The sequence below is a fragment of the Erythrolamprus reginae genome, chromosome 1, assembly GCF_031021105.1.
Source record: "Erythrolamprus reginae isolate rEryReg1 chromosome 1, rEryReg1.hap1, whole genome shotgun sequence".
NCBI lineage: Eukaryota > Metazoa > Chordata > Lepidosauria > Squamata > Dipsadidae > Erythrolamprus > Erythrolamprus reginae.
Window position 1 is genome coordinate 194522339 of NC_091950.1, and position 21102 is coordinate 194543440.

At 37.2% G+C, this 21102-nt stretch overlaps 1 protein-coding gene and 1 pseudogene across 1 annotated transcript in view; both read right to left on the minus strand.

Annotated features, from left to right (window-relative positions):
- PDE11A (phosphodiesterase 11A) overlaps nucleotides 1-19361 on the minus strand; it is a 188673-nt gene extending 169312 nt beyond the window's left edge. Inside the window, exon 1 of the mRNA XM_070737453.1 lies at nucleotides 18499-19361. Coding sequence (XP_070593554.1) covers nucleotides 18499-19314 — 816 coding nt within the window. The 5' untranslated portion in view covers nucleotides 19315-19361. The remainder of the gene's footprint in view (nucleotides 1-18498) is intronic.
- Nucleotides 15894-16102, minus strand: LOC139158248 (U2 spliceosomal RNA; annotated as a pseudogene).
- Nucleotides 19362-21102: the final 1741 nt, after the last annotated feature.

Consider the following 21102-nt stretch of genomic DNA (forward strand, 5'->3'; position numbering starts at 1 on the left):
ACACTTCCTGCAGACCTTTTCTGACCCTCGCAGAGTCTCCTCAACACATACTGCATTCCTGCACACCCTTCCGAACCATTGCCACACCTCCCTCACATCTTCATATACCCCCATGTACCCTCCCTGGTCCGACAGTGTGCCTTTAATGCACCCTAACTCTTTATGCTGTAGTTCTTGCACACTCTCAGCAGATTCTTCCTGAACCTTATTTATTTATTGCATTTATATGCCTCTCCCTACGAAACAGACTCTGAGCAGCTAATAATGAGTTATAAATACAAGTAAGATAAGTAAAAAACATTACTAAAATCACATATCATAAAAAACCATACATCCTAACATTTAATCTTAATTCTAGGCCTGCTGGCAAAGCCAGGTTTTAGCAGCTTTCCGGAAAACCGATAAGGAGGAGATGATGCAAATCTCTGGGGGCAGTTGGTTCCATAGGGTCGGAACCGCCACAGAGAAGACTCTTCCCTGAGGTCGCGCCAACTGACATTATTTGGCAGACGGGACCTGGAGAAGGCCGACTCTGTGGGCCCTTACTGGCCACAGTGAGGTATTGAAATGCGTTTGGACAAATGAGATCCTTCTAGATGTTCTGGAAGAATGCTGCATAGTTAGAAGAGGTTTGAAATTTCTATGACATTTCTTCAAGAAAAAAAGATCAAGTATAGGTAAGTCATTTGTCTCCAGGTTTTATGGATGGCAGTAAAGGTTTTATATATTAAGTTGAAGCCACCAACAGAATGAGTCATTCGCAATTATAGATTTTTTTTAAAAGACTCAAAACAATTAAGGACCAATTAAATCAAGCAGCAGCTTTTTTCCCCAATGATAATTGGCATAATGAGTTATATAAACATTTTCAACTAATATCAATGGACTGAGTAGTCCATTTGAAAGGAAATGATTTTCTGAAAGTAATAAAAGGCAATGTATAAATTAAGGAATCCTTGGTGCTCTCTGAGCTTGTTGCTTTCTTGCAGACATTTCATTACCCAAACTAGGTAACATGATCACTGCTACACACAAGTTACTTACTAGTGGAAGCATTGATGATGATCTCTAGTTTAGGTAATGAAACATCTGCAAGAAAACAAACAAGCGCTGAGAACATTCATTTCAAATCTGAGCTACAAATATTCCCTTTTATTAATAATGCATACATTATATATCTTCAAAAGTTTTGTATTAATTTATTAGAATGTATACAGCTCATGTTAAAAATCTGTGTGACCTTAGGTGGATGGAAAAAATGAAATATTCATTACATGTGAAAAATTTTGACTCTGAAGAAAACAAATTCAAGACAAATAATTTCATTTCAAGGCCAAACATGGAAAAATAACAATTGTTTCAATTTATGCTCTAAATTATCATAAACAAAATCTTATGGATTTTTTTTTCACTTTCCTGAGTTTGCAGAGGAGGAGGAAGTTTGATTCATGACAAATGCCAGCATAATTCTTTCTTTATATTTCAACAAATGTAGATCATTTTAGAAGGACTTTGGTCAAAATTTCCCCATAATGTCTCAGATGATATTTTGCTATTTTGTCTCAAAAATGAACACTAGATGCCAATGTCTCCTCAAAAAGAATTATGATTCTCTTGCTCATAAATCCTATCCAAGAATAGACTTGCATTGGGTGACTTGCTCATTGCTTACTAAATTTATAAATGTAAAAACTGCACCATTTATTTAGCAGATCATAATCCAATAATTGTCAGTTTACAAGAGGAACCTTTGCCTGGAAAAGGTGCAAACTTAATAGTTTATCATTACAACAAGAAGCTATTAAATTAAAACATCAACATAAACCAAAGATCTTCTTCCAAACTAGTTTATCTTTTGATGAATTCTAGCAAATCATTTATGAGACGGTTTTTATTTCCTTAGCATCAAATAAAAAGCTGTATAAAATCAGAAGGATACGTAGGTGAATGTACCAAAACAACTACTGTACAAATAAGATATAAGTAGAATGCACTCTTACATTTAACACAAAGGATCAAAGTGATTTTTACCATTTGGATTTCATGGATATACCGGTAAGTGGCAATTGTAAAATGAATTTTGCTAGACAGAAATACCATGAAAAAGGTAACAAACTAAATAAATTGTTAGCTTATCAACTGCGAAAAGCAGACAAAAGTTATAACATTATGTGAGATGATAACAGATTTTTCAACAACAGAGGAAGTAAATCAATTTATTAATTATTAAAGAAAATAGTAGTATTATACTGTTGCATACCAAACAGATACCAAATCCAGAACAAACTAAAAAATGTTTAAACACAAGACGGTTCACCAAATGTATAGACCAAAAGGAAATTCTTAATAAACCAATTACCAAAGATAAACAGAACAGACTGAAAGTGAATAAATCTTCAGGACCTTATTGTTTTTCTGCAGTTAATACAAGACTTTCCAAGAGATTTTGATTACACTGTTAATTAATGAATTAGTTTTAACAATTCAAGTACATTTTTAACATGATAATAAGATCTAAACTATTTGATTTATATAAAAGGGAATGATTCAACTGAGCCAGAATCATATACAGTAGATTAATTTATTTGTTGAATATGCAGATTACAAGTTTTCTAAAGCAATCCAAAGAAAATATATGGTCTTCTATCTAAATAGAGCAGACTGGCTTTGTCCCAAAAGGGATAATATACTGATATTATTATCATATATCAAAGAGCTGTATGAGGATATCAGATATAGTTTGAATGTAATAATAATATAAATCAAACAAATAAGAAAACAATTGTGTATTTTCTTGATGTGGACAAAGATTCTGATGATTTATATTTCTTATATAAGACCTTTCTCTTCTTTTTAAAGACATGAATTGCAATTAAATTTTATATGGATTCAGACTATTTATAATGAACAAATAAAATTTTAATTGTAAATGAACTTCTGGCATTAAAATATAAAATTATTATTATTATTATTTATTAGATTTGTATGTCGCCCCTCTCCGTAGACTCGGGGCGGCTCACAACAGTGATAAAAACAATACATGGTAACAAAACTAATAATTAAAATCTAAAATATCAGTTTTTCATTACAAAGTCTAAAAAATAATAATAATGGAAGGTGTAAAATAAGTCTGTTTCTTCTTTCATCCATTTGATTGGCATTAGAACCATTGGCAAAGAATATAAACAGGAAAATAAAATTTCAGGAATTAAACCATCAAATCAACTATATAAACTATTTGCAGATGATGTACTTGCAATTATCCATGCAAAATATTCTCTCGATCTGACATTGTAATACTTACAGCAGTGTAGTTCATCATCAGGATGTCAGGTTAACAAGTTAACAAGTGATGTTAACTTTTAAACTATGGTTGGATGGATAAATTAATAAAAGTACGACTCAATTATGACATGAAATTTATCTGAACATGAAAAACAGTATTTACAGCAAGCAAATAGTTTAATGTTATTACAAAATTTATATTTCTATTTCTACTAGTTTTTCTCATTATTCCTATCATCCATTTCCTCCTACTTAGGACTTTATGACTGTAACTTGTTGCTTATATCCTAAGATTTTTATTAATATTGATTGTTTCTTCATTGCTTATTTGACCCCTTTGACAATCGTTAAGTGTTGTACCACATGATTCTTGACAAATGTATCTTTTTCTTTTATGTACCAAGACAAATTCCCTGTGTGTCCAATCACACTTGGCCAATAAAATTATATTCTACTATTCAAAAAAAAAGATGATGTATGCTGGAATTTAGCAAAAATAAATAATTTTTTATTTTTTTAAAAAATATGAGATTTGAAAAAAATATGGAAGATAAGGTTTAAAAAGTTAATATGATCTTTTTGTTGGGTAGAATTGCAATGGTAAAAAATGAATATATTACCAGGATTTCACTTATTTCAAATCATTCCAGTAAGTATTGATAATAAACTGATAGCAGAGTCATACAGTATAATTAATTCTACATGATCAAGTAAAACACTGAAAATGAAGCTTAAGTTTCTGCAAGATGTAAACAACGAGGTAGACTGACAATACAAAACTTCAAATTGCATTATTAGGATAGTGGCTTAATATAGCTCACAGATTATGTTATACAGTACAGTATTATCTTTTTGTGTTACATTGAGACTTGATTTAAAGTATGATAATTTATAAAGAAGAAAAAACATTTTCCTACTGTTGATTTTGATATTAGCTGATTTGAATGATTGTCATCATAAAAGTTTTATTTTCTCATCAGAAATTTCAAATGTACTGTAAATGAAGAATACTAAGATATAGCAATTTACTTACCGGTTTGTAAGATGCACTGGTGCATAAGATGAATCAAGATTTTGAAGAATTAAGTAAGAAAAAAAAGTTTTGCCCTCCCCAGTCCCCAGGAGCAATCTGCAGGCCTCCCAAACCCTCTACACGCTCCATTTTTTGCAAAAATGGGCCCGGTTTTCGCAAAAATGGGACGTGGGGGGGCAGGGCTTTGGGAGGCCATAAATGGCTGTATTCGATGTGTAAGATGCACCAACATTTCCATCCTCTTTTAGGGAGAAAAATAGTGTGTCTTAAACTCTGAAAAATACAGTATTTACTTACTTAAATTTCCCACACTGCTCCTTTTAAGATACCTTCCCAAAAGGTTATGTCATTTTAAGGTCTTGCCAATATATTTAGTTAGTTCTATGGGGATGGTTCAATGAATTCTCAGAAGAGTGTGGATTACGATTTCTAATGTTTTCTTTTCTTTCAAGCCAATAAAAATGCTATACTTCTGCTGCATTTTGGTTATATAAAAAACAAAACTCAGATGCTAGTTTGAAATGTAGCATTCAAGTAAAAAGGGAGCTGCAAATATTAGGTTCTATTTTATTCTTAAGGAAAATTTATTCCTTCAAATTATGCCTCTAAAAATGCAGAAGTGCTACATTTCCCAGTATTTGGCCTTCAAATGACTTATATCTACTATGACAAACTGCATAAAGGCAGGGGCTTTGCCATTTCACTAGTCAAAATGACAAAATCAATAAACAAATGATGAGGATTGCCTTTTACGTAAGCATGCATTCAGGTTTTAGTGATGCTTGCAGAAAAACGGGGCAAAAAAATCAATCCATCGCAAAGGAGCTATTATATACAGCATTAATGTGGAAATTAATACTCATAGCATTTTCTTTACCTAAGGCAAAAGGTATTGTGATTCCAACCAATAATCACTTAAAGGTTTTGCTCTCCGATAGTAGCAAAAGGCTACCTTGCGGTATCTCTGAAATATGCAAATCTGACTACAGTATATATACAGGTGTGTTTCCCACTGATTATAAAATATACTTCTAGAACACTAAAAAAAATGAGAGAGAAAATAATAATGTATTTTCTGTTAATATGCCCATTACAATGTTTATTTGTGTTTGTTATAACTGTTCAACGTATAAGCCAGCGATGGCGAACCTATGGCATGGGTGCCACAAGTGGCATGCGGAGCCATATCTGCTGGCATGAGAGCTGTTGCCCTAGCTCAGCTCCAACATGTATGTATGTGCTGGTCAGCTGATTTTTGGCTCACACAGAGGCTCTGGGAGGGTGTTTTTTGGCTTCCAGAGAGCCTCCGGGGGTTGGGGGAAGCCATTTTTACCCTCCCCCAGCTCCAGGGAAGCCTTTGGAGCCTGGAGAGGACAAAACATGAGCCTACTGGGGCCCCCCAGAAGTTAGGAAACAGGCCGTTTCCATCTTCCAGAGACCTCCGGGGGGTGGGGGAAGCTGTTTTCATCCTCCCCAGGCATTGAATTATGGGTGTGGGCATTCGCGCATGCACAATAGTACAGACGCATGCTTTTTCGGCATCCGAGGAAAAAAAGGTTGGCCATCGCTGGTATAGGCAATTTACATCCATTTGTTTTTTCTCTTAAATCAGAAGAAGGTCATATTGGGCTTATACTATATTTCAAACCAGCTTTGTTTTGTATAATTAATCTGAAATTACTTTATAACAATAAATGATTGAGACAATGGTAATTCAAGAAAGAGGGAAAAGAGAAAATAAAAAATAAATTCATTGTATTTATATAAAAACCAAGGCTTGGTCTCTTTCATAGGAACTCCCCCAGTTATGTTAGTTTCATGGTTTAGGTTACTTCTCTTTCTCTTTGGGGGTATTACAAAAGGACCATTGTTTGCTTAAAGCAAAGTAAGAGTCTTTCTAACCATTGGTGGCGAAGCGGTTAGAATGCAGTATTGCAGGCAAAATCTGCCCAGTCTGGAGTTCTGTCCTGATTAGCTCAAGATTAACTCAACCTTCCATCCTTCCATGGTCAATCAAATGAAGACTCAGATTGTTGGGGGCAATATGCTGATATTTGTAAATCACTCAGAGAGTGCTGTAAAGTACTATGGAGCAGTGCATAAGTCTAAGTGCTAATGCTATTTACACACCATACCCTTAAATCTGCCTGCTATCCATAGGATCCCTCTGCACATTACAAGATAAACCTTACCACCAAATAAAATGTAGCCTTAAGCATGAAAGGCATGATGGGCTAGTCCCTCTCTCTCAGTCTAATTCACCTCACAGGATTGTTGTTGTGGGTAAAATAGGAAGAGGAGGGAATAATATGTTTTTGCCATCTTAAGTATTTTATAAACATGATGAATATAGGAAATAAAGTAAATTATTTAAATTAAATTAAATCAGCAAGAATCCCTATGCAAAGGCACGCAAACACGAGCAGGCTCCAAATCGCAATAGCAATTAGATTTATATACCATTTTACGGTGTTTTATAGCAAATACATCCTAGAAGTGCTTCTAAGTACTGTACTGACATCCCAACCTCTTAAAGGTCCTCAGCATCATCCATGAAAGTTGAAATCCAGGAGAAAACATACAGCTGGGTCTTGGAAGAATGCTATAGATGAGAATCTTGTTGCACTCTTTTGTTACAATCTTTCTTCAAGCTACTTTCAACTACAGTAGTCCCTCGCTATATCGCGCTTCACCTGCCACGGCTTCACTTCATCGCGGGTTTTGAAGTCAGCTTCATTTGAATGATTTTACCACACAAACAAGCGCTAGAATCCTCCAGCAGGACTCCCAAATGATGAGCGGGGCGGGGACTGAGCTCCGGCGGAGGCCCGTCCCCTCGTTCAATCCCCCTCGCCAGTGCCGAAAGGAAAAAAAAGAAAGGAACGCGACGCGGCAGGAATTTCCAGACTGGGCTCGAGGGCGGAAGAGGAAGTACTCGAGGGCGGAAGAGAGAGAGAGAAAAAAAGAAACAGCCGGGGCAGCTCACCAGGGACTTTACAGCCGGGGCAAGGCAAAAAACACAACATTTGGCCGAACTGCTGCAAAGAACAGAGTAAGTAGTAGTGGGGGGGAAAGGTTAGCCGGCCGTTGCTCGCCTCCAGGCATCCGGAGCTGGTGGGAAGGAGGATAAATTCCCCATCGCGGATTTCACCTATCGCGGCAAGGTCTGGAACGTAACTCCCGTGATAGGTGAGGGATTACTATATAGCACTTGCATCAGGAAGACATCATTGTGAACTACAAGTGCAGATGCTGTTTTTAATGCTTGCTTGAGTACTGCTGAGGTTATTATATTCTGTTTGAAGATATTTTGCAGAGGGAAACAAAGTTGGCTTTGAAGAAAATATATGGCTACCATTAGTAAAACATGAGCTTAGTTCAGGAAATGAGACTTGACTTTCTTTGGAATAAGAGGAAAGGAAGAGAAAATGCTGTTAAGCTTTCATGTTTAGGTTTTTATAGTCTATTTTAATAAATTGGAGAATTAAAGTTTTGTGCTGCACATTTCATGACCTGGCTTGTGTTGATATTATCTAAATAGGGTATTTATTTCATAGCCCTTTAGAATAGTCATGCTGCTTGGGGAGGAAAGAATCTTTTATCCATAGTGGATAAAAATTTACAAAAGAATGTGTTTTTCTGTCCCTACTTTTTAAAAGCCATTTCCTACAAATTGCTGGTTTTTTCAGTTTCTTGTTGAAATTTGTATAAAATTAAAACCATTCTGTTTTACGTTCTACCTGATACAAATATAGATGTGGAAATCTCAGCTAATGCTCTGTGAACAAAGAACATCTTTTAAATAATTTTCCCCAATCTGGAACTCTTCAGAAATGTTGGATGAGACTTTACAATTTCAATGACCAAATTGATTGGAAAAAACAAATCTAAAAAGTGTAAATCTGCTTCAGAATCAATGCATTTCAAAGCCCTTGTTATTTGTTAAGATTTTACAGGTACCTACTGCCTGCGTAAAGATATAATTAGAATAATGAATAAACAACTAATCTTGTGGTGCGGCCGGAACAATCTGGAACTGAATACTGTATACTCAAAATGTAGAAATGGTGGTAGACTGTCTACAATACGCAGTATCAACAGTAGAGATTTTCAAATTTCTAAGACGACCATATTGCAAGATCTAAATGGACACCTAACATCAAAAATGTCATCAAAAAAACACAACAAAGAATGTTCTCAGAAAGAATGTTTTCAACTCAGAAAGCTCAAACTGCCCAAGGAGCTGCTGATACAGTTCCACGGAGGAATTATTGAGTCTGTCATCCTCTATAAATGTCTGGTTTGGTTCTGCAACCCAACAAAACAGACACAGATTTCAGAGGATAATTACAACTACAGAAAAAAGAATTACTACCAATCTGCCTTCCACTGAGGATCTGTATACTGCACAAGTCAAAAAGAGGGCTGTGAAAATATTTACAGACCCAGATAAACAAATAATATTGGAACTATATAACTTTTTACTGGAGTATGAACTTTTGGATGAAGAAGTTAAAGGTAACATGATAGCATGGACCCAAAACTTCGGCCACGCTATAAGTCTTATAGAAATGGGGGAAATTTGGACATTAAATTATAAATTAACTCAAGCAATAAATTATAGAGAGAATCTCTATAAAATGTTTTATAGATGGCACACACCCCCAGCTCACCTTGCAAAAATGTTCCCGTCCATAATATCAACATGTTGGAAATGCAAGTGAGAGGTAGGATCTTATTACCACCTATGGTGGACATGCCCGAAATCTAAAGCTTTCTGGTTAAAAATTCAAAAATATTTGGAGCAAATTATCTGAAAGTTGATTCCTTTTAAACCCGAACTCTTTCTTTTAGGTATATTTAGACACCTAATAGAAAAAGATGATAGATACCCAATAATAAACATATTAACGGCTGCAAAAATAACCTTTGCTCAAAATTGGAAATTAGATTACACTCCTACTACTTTATCAGTTAGACAATGGAGTGTGCTGAATTGACAAAAATAACCCTGGAACTGCAGGATAAAGAAGGGGCACAATTCTATAAATCTTGGGAAAGATGGTACACCTAGTTGAACCAACAAAGATATCAAAAAACGTGACTGAACTATAAAAGAAATTACTATTCAAATTTACACTCCATAAATCCTTTGAAAATAACAAGTTAGCATTGGTAAATTTTCTAACAAAACAGAGTAAAATATTGGAACAGACTTTTAAATCTAGGATGTTAAAACCGAAGACTTGTAACATAATAGAGTACAATATTAGGATAGACCTTCATATTTAGAATGTCAAATTCAAAAACTAAGAAATCGACTAGTAAATTTTTTTTAATAAATAGTAGAAATGTAAAATAATACATATTAAAAAGGCTGTGTGATAGGATGGTCAACAGAGAGGTTGATATGTCTTTGAAATAGATTGATATATATATATGTATAGATTTTTGATATCTCCTTTTGTCTCTATGGTTTTTTTCTTTTTCACCTTTATCAGACATTTAATACTTATTATGTAAGAGGCCTAATGCAAAATTTATATATTTGTATGTGTATACATGTTCCTCTTCTTCAAATTCTTCTTGTTTTCCTTCTTGTTCTTTTTCTCAATAATGATTTATATTTTTTTTAAAAAATTACAGATTTACATCCTAAACACAAATTGTTTCAACTCCTACCCTCAAAATGACGCTATAGAGCATTGAACACAGAACAACAAGACACAAGAACAATTTTTCATGAATGCCATCACTCTGCAAATGATTTCCTCAATACTGTCAAACTATTTACTAAGTCTGCCCTGGGGTCATTCTTTGTCAAATGGACCAATTTTCAAAATCTTCCCCACTCGACCCCCTTCAATTTTAATGAAACTTTGCACATATATTCCTTATGATATAAAACTGAGATGTACAAAATATTGACCTAAAATTTTGCACTCCTCAGTTTTATACCATAAGGAATATAGGTGCAAAGTTTCATTGAAATTGAAGGGGGTCGAGTGGGGACACCTGGTCCATTTGACAAAGAATGACCCACTATTATTAATCTCATTGTTCCCATCACCCATCTCCTCCCACAAATGACTGTATGACTGTAACTTTGTTGCTTGTAACCTTATAATTTATATTGACTGGTTCCTAATATGATTTGATTGCTTACATGTACCCAGACTATTATTAAGTGTTGTACCTTATGATTCTTGATGAACTTTTCTTTTATGTACACTTAGAACATATACACCAAGACAAATTTCTTGTGTGTCCAATCACACTTAGCCTATTCTATTCCATTCCATTCCATTCTATTCTAATGCAACTAGGAATAAGGTGAGCTATTATGAAACATCCATGTTGTTAACAACCTTTGCAATGATTTTTAAATAGTGTAGCTACTACGAATGATAAAAAATAGTAACACAATATTAATTTCATGGCTGCATATGACAAAAATAATAGAAAACATAATCCAGCTTTACCATTGACTAAACAATACTGCCTTTCTAAGTATTAGCAACAAGCAGGCAACAAGGCTAAGTTGGATCCATTTATGCTTACTGGCAGTCAAAAGCAGCAACAGAGGTGTGTACATCCACAGACGTGTGTCCGAAGAATTATGACCCAGTCATTCAAACTCCACTTTCTGAAATTCCATGACTGGACAGAAGGAGTGATATGCGGAAAAAATGGGCTTTACATTCTTTGCCTTCTATTGTAAAGTGTGTTTTCCAACAAAAATGGTGAGTAGGTTTATAATTACTTTAAATACAACGACGGTACTCATTATGCAAGGTGTGTAGTCCAATCTATTTTATAATTCTACAGGCATGCATATTCTTATCTATACTATGTATAAAATGTCTTGGTAAACCAACAATTTAGGTTAGTGGTCCTTAAACTGGGAAGTAATTCCTCCCAGGGGTGTAATTTGGGCATATTGTGTAAGTAATGGGGCACTTGTAACTGCTTGTTAGCGAATCAAGAATCCATTTTGAGACTGCTGCCATCAAGAAGCTGGTGTAAAATAACAAGAGTCTGGTTTTTTTGTGGGCATAATGACATAATTTGAGACCAGGAAAATATTAATTGTGTCAAGCAATTTAAGAACCACTATATCAAGCTCCTAAAGAAACCCGAAACATAGGACAAGTTTTAGGTAGCTTGTTATGAGACTGAGATCAGAATCGAAAAGTTTCCAAAGAATTTTCTCTTTATCACTTTAATTATCTGGAATCAATTGATCTTTACATTGATACACAAGTGAATTGCTTTCTAGCAGTTAAGGTCATAAAATATGTACATAAAGACATCCTTTTGCCATGAATATTTTGAACACTTTATTTCACATGTCTGAAGTAATTTCATATGCCAGCAGAAATGCAATCCAAATCTAACTGAGTCAATTGTAAAACCTGTGATAACAGTTCCAAACTTATCAGGGTTTGAGGAAGAAAAGCAGATGGTTTAAAAATGTGAAAATGTTTCCAATCCTTTTCATTTTAGGGTAATATTAAATATTCATCATTGATAATTAACCTACCAATAGAAGAGAATATACTGTACTCTATTATTCTAAACTTAGCATCCCAAAACATATTTACATCATGAGGTGAATTTAAATTTCTAAGTTTAAATAACTAGGGCAGAAGACAGGATTTGGGTTGGGTTTTCCCCCCAATATGTCTTTAGGTATATCAATATCAATTCTGAAATGCTTGTTCTTCCAAAACATTTGAGCTTTATTTTCCATTATTTTATTTTATTTATTTTATTTTCCATTATTCTTCTGAACATCATTTTCTCCATATTTATCTGTTATTTTTGTTATATATTCACTTCATGGATAAGCAATTAGCTATGTTCAGTACTAAATGATATTTTAAAAAATAACAATTGCTATTCATTTTTAATATTATGAGATTAACAGTGATCTGATTGGCAACATCTGTTGCTCATTTGTGTTAGAGAGTCCTTCTAAGTCTTTTCATTTTTTGTACATAATATTTCCTCTTGTTTAGATAACTGTCAATTATAATATATCTGTAAGGGGTTAGAATATAAAATTGTGGCATAATAAAAATTGCCAGTTGACAAAAAATAAAAACTTGTTCTTTATTTGAAAACAACACTCATGTGTGAAATGCAAGACACGTAGAAAATATTAGCTTTTCTAGGAGTACATTAGATCAAATAAAAATTACTACAATAAGCAAGTGCATCAGGAAAAAAAATTCTTAATAATTAATCAAAGAGTAGAACCAGGTTACACAAAGGCAAAAAAACAGCCTTTCACTGGTTCACTAGGGGTTTTGTTAGAGTTTGTAAAACAAAACAACAGTTTTTTAAACACTCTTTTTTAAACTTAATACATTGTGCAATGCTATAGTAGCTGTACAGATATTATTTTATGCAGTGCTTTCTTGAGAACTGAACATTATATTTCAAGATTTCCTCAGGATAAAAGAGTTGAGAAAGATTGAACAAAGGTGTGTTCCGATGTAATAGTTTCTGCTCTCTTGATTTTGAATCTTTATGTGTTCATTCTAGCTTTCTTTCTTTTGTCCTTTCAGGGTACTTTGTACAACGTTAGGCTGAGGTACTATGTGTTTCACAGAGCCTTGAGCCTCACATTATCTATCACTGTGTTGGCAAATCCTGTCAAGAATATATGAAAAATTAAGTAAGAAAAATTGAAATGCAGTTGGGGGAAAAATCAGAATGACCCTCGGATGAATGAAACATTGTGCATAACGTTCTACATGGAATAGAAAAGATAAATTTAGGTCCCAGGGAGGGTTATATACAATGCTGGTAGCTGACAGTCATGGTTAGGAGGGCCTTTGCACATATCCTTCTTGTGTGTCAATTATACCTGTTCCTGAATCTGGAGGCCTTGCTCATGGTCATCCACACTTGCTTGAATTAGCGTAATGTGTGGATCATGAGGTCTTTTTCTGCTGTCAGTCTTCTATGTTTCTAAGGAAAAAACAAGGTAGATTTTGCCTGGAAAAGGCAAAATGTTTGCCCATGCAGTTCAAGCAGTAGTGGTGCTATAGGAATATACCGATGCACACTCAGAACTACTCATGCTGCTGTATCCTGGACTAGCCACAGATTCTGAGTTGTCCACACACACAAAAAGCCCCCAAAGTGGGAAACTCTGCATTCATTGCACATATCTGGCCCGGGGCTGTAACTGGAGAACCCCTGATTTAATGCAATATAAAAAATGCAAATATTTTTACTACGGACCACCAAACTTTTCTTGCGGACCACTAGTGGTCCACGGACCACCAGTTGGTGATCGCTGATTTATAAGATAAAGGGTGAATTCTTATCAATGACAGGTACCATTGGCACATAAGAAGAATATTTGCAAAGGCCTTCCAAAGCACGACTGTCATCTATCCTTTCAGACAAAGTATTCACAATATGTGAATTTCAATTTACAAATCTGTGGGTGGCTATGGCATCAAAGAGGTACCAAAAATGAACTCTTTGCTACCATTTCTAGTCATCTTGATTTTGCAACCTAGTTATGGTAGTTCTACATAAGTAATATAAGGAAAAATGGGAGTTAAAATGAAAACCAAATTCATGGAATAAAACAGTTTGAAAGGGTCCATTAAGACTATTATACTAAGTGCTTATTTGAGTACAGAAATTTAAAATAAAGCATCCATGAGAGAAAGCTGACTAACTCCATCAGACTATATCCAAGAAAGTAGAACTTACCACCTCTCCAGATAATTGTTTCATTTCCTGTTCTTTCCTTATGAACTGCTCCAAATGTTTGGCTATTATGGCCCAGCATTAAAAATCTACTTTCCTGTAATTTAAATCTATTAAATCTAAATCACTTATGCACGAAGGGGCATGCATAAGTGAACCAGAGTGCCTTCTGTCCCTTGCCCTAATGTTTCTCTTTTACTAGTATCATGTACATAAATATTATTATATATTTGTATACCACCAATAGGTACTTGACAAAACAAACAAACAAACAAACAAACAAATAAATAAAATTTTATTCCCTGTAGTCTGGAGCAATAGACAATATTTTCTACGACACCATGCCCATAGAAGAACTCAGAAGAAATGGAGCAAGTGACAAAATATGAATAACAGTGGAAACTCTGCATGTTGAGAATCTGACAATTACCCTATAATGTATAAGAGTGAATGAAACTTGTGGGATGATTTCACAAGATGTTTTATTACTTTGATTTAACATTGATTAGGAACAGATGCCTATAGTAATTTGTTTTCTCACTTTTTTTCTTCTCAAAACAAAATATTCTTAAATGGTTGAATTTCTCTTGTAAAAACTGAGACTTGGGTTTCATTTCTTGATCATACCTTTGTTCTTTTTATACTATTATCACCGGACCAGGTACACCCATCTTATACATTTGCATTAGACTTCTGTGATCTAAGTAAAGTATTTTAGTATTTGCCTATTAAGTTATTTTCTATCTTTTAGCTATTGCAATTAGTTGTGTCATCATAAGTGCCCCATGGTAGAAACTTACTAACTTCACTAATAATTCAATCCTTCAGACATGGTTGGGGGAACTGAACTACCCTTTCCCCCTAGGCCTATACAATTTATGCATGGTATGTTTGTGTGTATGTTTGGTTTTAATAAGGGTTTTTAAATTATTTTAAACATTAGATTTGTTACATGCTGTTTATTACTGTTGTTAGCCGCCCCGAGTCTACGGAGAGGAGCGGCATGCAAATCTAATGAATGAATGAATGAATGAATGAATGAATGAATGAATGAATGAATGAATGAATGAATGTTGGGCAACAACTCCCACTATTGTATCTAGAGTTCTAGTTCAATGCATTGAAAGGACACTAAGTTGGGATAGATTTTGGCAATCCAAGCACTATCTGACTACCTGCAAGGAAGGAATACAGTAATCACAACAGAGACGAAGTGTAACATATAAAGGAATGCACTGGTATTTGGACAAAAACAGTCCACAATGAAGATCCACATTTGGTAGTCCTTTTGCCATTGTAATTAATTATTGGAACTCAGCTATTTTTGATGGGAAATTTTGGAGCACAATTCCTTTCCCTGATGTAAGATAATTCCATATTTTTTAAATAATAGAGCAGCTCATATTTGATTGACCTAGCAGTATTTGTCCTCTTTAGTCAAGCCAAACACTTTTTAATAAACATAATGCAACTTGTTGTATACAACAGGCATAGAAGTACATCCACAGGTTTACTTTTAAGCAAGAAGAAAAAAAATGTAAAACTGATCAAGCACTCAGCTTGCAGGAGAATAAAGCAATTTTGATAAATTATCATATACAGCAGTTTCCTGCCATAGTGACTCTCTGACTAAGATCTAAGTCCATAGCTCTTTGTGTTAAAAGCAGACAAATAACTGGAGACAAAGTCTTGATATAGTTCCAAAACCACAATGATACACAAAGTGTTTTAGGGGATTGGGTTAAATCAGTGACTTACTCTTTCAGATGAAAAGCCAAGACTACCTAATGGTAGACCTTATAAAAGATGAACATATGGTGGAACAGATTTAATAAATATTGTAACTTGCCCCAGATCTTAATCACAAGTATTTTGTAATCCATCTGTTCCTTCTGTCCCTTAAAGCAGGAGCTCCTACATTCACAGTGAAACTATCAGTCAGTAAAACAATGTGTTTAAATTTCATATTGCTTCCCACAATTTTATCTATTACAATTGTAAATAGAATAGATACTACACTTGATCTTAGCGAAAAGGCAGAGAAATGATAGAATGGGAATAACTAGCTCCATACAAGTTAATTTCCCAGACAGGTCACCTGTCTAACTAATATATCTAAATTTACAAGTACAACCAAGAAAACAAATAGACCATCAAACAAAACCATCAACCCAGAGTTCTTACTTGAGGATTAAATGGCTAAACTCAAATTATTCTAGTTTTGACACATTGTGCCAAGTTCTAGCTCTCTAGAGAAGGTTCTAATACTGGGAGAAAGATAAGGAAAAAGAAGAGGATTACCAGCAGCAAGGTGGATGGACTCAGTTAAAATGGTGATGAATGCACCATTGAAAGACCTGAAAGAACAGGCTAAGATCACCATGAAGAAAATGCAGCTATGTGATTGCTAATAATTGGAAACAACTTAATAGCACATAATCAATCAATCAATCAAATTTGCACTATCTAACTACATTTGGTACTGAAAACGGCTTAATATAGGTTACTAAACAATAAGAAGCCAACATTAAACATGTTCTGGATGGTGATTTACAGAAAAGGCAATCTACACAAAAACCTTTTGTTCCAGCCAAATATTTTGTCTGTTCTACATTGAAAAGTATTTTCACTAATTTAATTTATTGCAAATTAATTCTAGAGGTACAGTATAGTATGATATCTCTTTACAAGACTGCCTTTTTTCCCTGCTAGTCAGCTTCTCGTATTTAGAAGCACTGTACTATATACTAACCTATGCACTTCCACCTAATACTGTCTTTATTAATCAGTCTCTGTGTCAACCACATAAAAGAAACCTGTTTTTTCTACAAATGGATTTGTTTGTACGAATAACCAGGAGAATTATTAAATTCTGGCAATGACGAATTTGATAAGAATTCACAAGGTCAATGAAAACTTCTACATAATGTACAAAGCAGTTTTAAAAAGCAAATAATCATGTTAAGAAGTATTAGACCAAGGACTAAAAATTAGTTCTGTGCAATGTTTTGGATTCCATTTCAAAATGGGTGTGTGAATTTATCTGCACATCTTTAAAGCAGTCAAATCTTTTCCAGGGATAGTTAGCTGCAGAAAGCAGCATGTGATCCTGGGAATAGAGATGGCTGCTTTAAAAAGTTGCAGTCAAGGACATAGATCTCTTGCTTGATGTTGTTATTCATGTTGATGTGAGAACACTACCTGTGCATTGTGACATCAGGATATAAATTCTACCCTTTCATATTTGAATTGTGATGCAGCATCTAACGGTACAGGTTAAGTTGCAATGGATGTTTTGTCCCTTACTTCCTCTAGACGCTTATGAACAAGAGTTCTTTATTTACACTCCCCTATTTTCAATGCATATTTCCAAATTATTTATGGAACATATACATATCAATATTAAAAGTAAAACAGTTAAAACCAAAATGTTTTCACATAAATCCATGATGTTCCCTTTAAATACTATGTACGGCCAAACTATCCCATCCCTACAGCTGGAATAAATACAAATGAATGCAATCAGAAGGGCAAATTGAGCCTTTTATTTTTACATAATGGTTATTACATGCATGTTGTCATTCTGGCATCTCTGTGGTTTGCTTTTGGATACACTGATGGGCACCTTCATGGGTCCAAAATTACTATTATCTAGAGATCCAGCTGGACTTAACCAAGTGATCAGAAGTGCATTCACTTATTTAAGGGCTGGCAAGGATATAAGGATTTTTAATCAAGAAACCTATTAGGTTTAGCAGTCAAAGCAAGACTAAACTTCTCAATAGAGTACTAATTGCTGAAAAATAAAATGCACCATTTGTGTTTTGCTTCAGCCTCGCGTTCGCCATTGAGGAAAAATATGCATGACTTATCTTGAGTGTTTAGTTTAATCCACACAGGATTCTTCAGTCATAAATTATTACACAACTGCTACCATCTATCTGTCAATCTCACCCATCTGAATCTTTTAATCCCACACATACATGTACTCACTCTCATTTGGCTACTCTGGCTGCAAACACCCTTCTCTGACAAGCACTTTGTAGTTATACACGAAGGTATATTAAACATGAAATCTCTTCTCCCCACCCCTCCAAACTCGGTACAAAACCAGCACCAGGGAGAGACCTCCTGCATGCCTGCAAGATATTATGCTGCTTTAATCTAAACAGATGTCTTCCCACGCTGCCGTTCTGGATAGCTACAGTATGAATTGGAGCAGGATTTTGTTCCAGGGTTGTTGAATTTTGTTTTTTTTAACTATCTAAACCGGAGACTTTAGCAATAGCAATGTGATTTATATACCGCTTCACAGTGCTTTACAGCCCCCTCTAAGCAGTTTACAGAGAGTAAGCATAATGCCCCCAACAATCTGGGTCCTCATTTAGTTTTATAAAGTTATTCTCTCACGGTTCTTGGAGTCGCCAAGAGGGCTGCTGCGTTACCTGGTAAACGTCGGGCATGTTGACGGTCTCGCCGTGCTCGGCCACATAACCGACGGTGCCTTTGGCCCAGAGCAGTTGCAGCTCGTTGGAGCTCTCCGTGCTGTAGCAAGGCAGGACGGGGGCGCCGCCGTGCACGTCGAAGACCTTCGAGACCAAGCTCTTCTTGCCGCCGCCCTCCACCAGGAAAAGCGAGCCCCTCTCGGCGTCCACCATGAGGCAGACGAAAATGAGGATCTTGTAGCTGAGGGCGCCGAGGTCCAAGTCATTGGAAATGTCCTTGACCAGCTCCAGAAAGAACTGCCGCTCGTTGTGCTGCTTCAGGTAGCGCTTGTAGTCCAAAGCCGGGGGCGGGTAGTGGGGCAGGCTGACCCGGGACTCGAGCAAGGCGCTGAGCAGGTGCGCCGTGGTGGGCGGTAGGGAGCTGGCCTTCCTCAGCAGCGCCCTTCTCCTGGCGCTGCTCAGCGGCTCCTGAGCCCTGGCGTGGAGATGCTCGTCGTAAGTCAGGTTCATGTGGATGGCCTTGGAGCGCGCGAAATTTTTCCTCAGCTCTTTCTGCGAGCCTCGGTGTTGCAGCGGCCCGCCGGCCGTCGGCGGCTCCGGGACGGCGGACGAGGGGTTTCTTCGCGGCGAGAGGCCGTTGTGGTGGCTGCTTGGCTGTTTGGACGCCCCTCCGCCGTCGCCCGAGTCGGGCGCTCCCGCGGGAGCTGCTTTGCCGAGGAGGGCGGCTCGCCTCTTCAGCCACTTCTCCACCAGCTCCGGGTGCCTGTCTAAGAAACCTTCCACCGCAGCGGAGTCCAAGCCGGCCGGGTTTGCCATGATCCCGCTAGCCTCGCCTTCTCCCCCACTCGGAGAAAAGAGGGGGGGGAACCAAAAACTTTCGGCGCTACCTATGCCTCATGCCGCAACCTCCGTCGATCCCCAAAGCGGTGGGAAGTCTAAGCCGCTAAATTCCCACGTTACGAGGCGGCGCCAAAAAAAAAAAGGCTGGTTATGAGACATTAAACCCTCGCGCCGTCCGGGGCGCTCCGCCGAATGCTCAGCGTTGAGCTCTGCGTCTTGCCGGCTGTGCTCGGCTTTTTCGCTCCATTTTCCTGTGAAAATTTGCTTAAATGATCTGACTTTTCCGAGATTTCTTGCAAACTCGCTTCTTTCTTTCTTTCTTTCTTTCTTTCTTTCTTTCTTTCTTTCTTTCTTTTTCTTTCTTTCTCGATTTTACTTCGGTTTGTCCATATTCCACCCAAGCGCACACGCGCGCACACCCCGTTTGCTCCCCGCGTTCCGCCTGTTCCTTGCTGACTTCTGCCCGTTCCCTTTGCTCTCCCCGACTACCCAAGCGGGGCTGCCGCGGATTTTCCGGGGACGGCCGTCAAAAGCCTTCCCTGGCTTAACTACTGTATACTGCTCCTGCCGGCGACGGCGGCTGCGTAACCCGGCCGGGGCAGAGCATCGAAGAAACGAGGGCGGGGAGGGGAGGGGAGGACGCGCGGGCTGAGCGAGGGAGGCGGGCAGAGAAAGCAGTAGCCGGCGGCGAAAGAGGCAGCGCCTTCTCTTCTGCCTGGAGGCGGGTTTTTTTTTTTTTTGTGCTGGAATGCTTGCAGCAGAATGAATGAAGGCATCCGAGGGGAGGGGCGCGCGTCGATCGCTATGTTTCTCTCTCTCCTACACACACACAGACACCGGTCTTCTCATAAAGCCGAAACTGAGATTGCACCAGCGTGTGTAGTAGTACGGTATATACAGTATTGGTTACAACGGCTCTCGAAAGAAGCTCTAGGCCTATTCTAAGTCTTCCATTCAGACGATCGAGCTCGGCGATACATCGCCGCTGGGCAGACGATGGAATTGTGCGCGGGGGGGGGGGCGGGGGGGGGCAAGACACGAAATATTTTGAATGTGGGTGAAAGAGAAAGAAAGGGCTGTGTGTGTGTGCGCGCGCGCGCGCGCGTATGCGATTTGTAAACTGAGGCGCGCGCGTTTATGTTGTAGGCTGTGAGTGCCACTGAGGTACAAGTTTGTTAGGGGGAAGGATTTCACACCCGTTTTAAATACAATTACGAAGACTTCGGACTTGTTGTTTTTAATGGAACAAAAAGGACAGCTTCCCACCCGCCTCCCATTCCGCCCTCATACGTTGCTGTTAATATTTAAAATTCTCTGTATGTAGGATGCTTGAAGGAAAGCATACTTCGCTGCGGCCAGTAAGGGCCCAGAGAGTTGGCCTTCTCCAGGTCCCATCCACCAAACAGTGTTGGTTGGCGAGACCTCGGGGAAGAGCCTTCTCTGTGGTGGTTCCGCCATTTGGAATCAACTGCCCCCAGAGATCCACACTATCTCCACTCTACCAGTCTTCCAGAAAGCGGTCAAAACCTGGCTTTTCCGGCAGGCCTGGAATTAGCTTGATTGCAAGTATATATGGGGTTTTCCCCCCTTTTTAAAAATTTTATAATTTTTTTATTGTATTGTTGATTTTTATTATTAGATTTTAACTGTTTTTATTGTTGTATTTATCCCTACTATTAGCTGCTCAGAGTCCGTTTTGGAGTGAGCAGCATATAAATAAATAAATACAATAAATAAAGCAGAAGCTTTGGCAAGCTCTGGGTT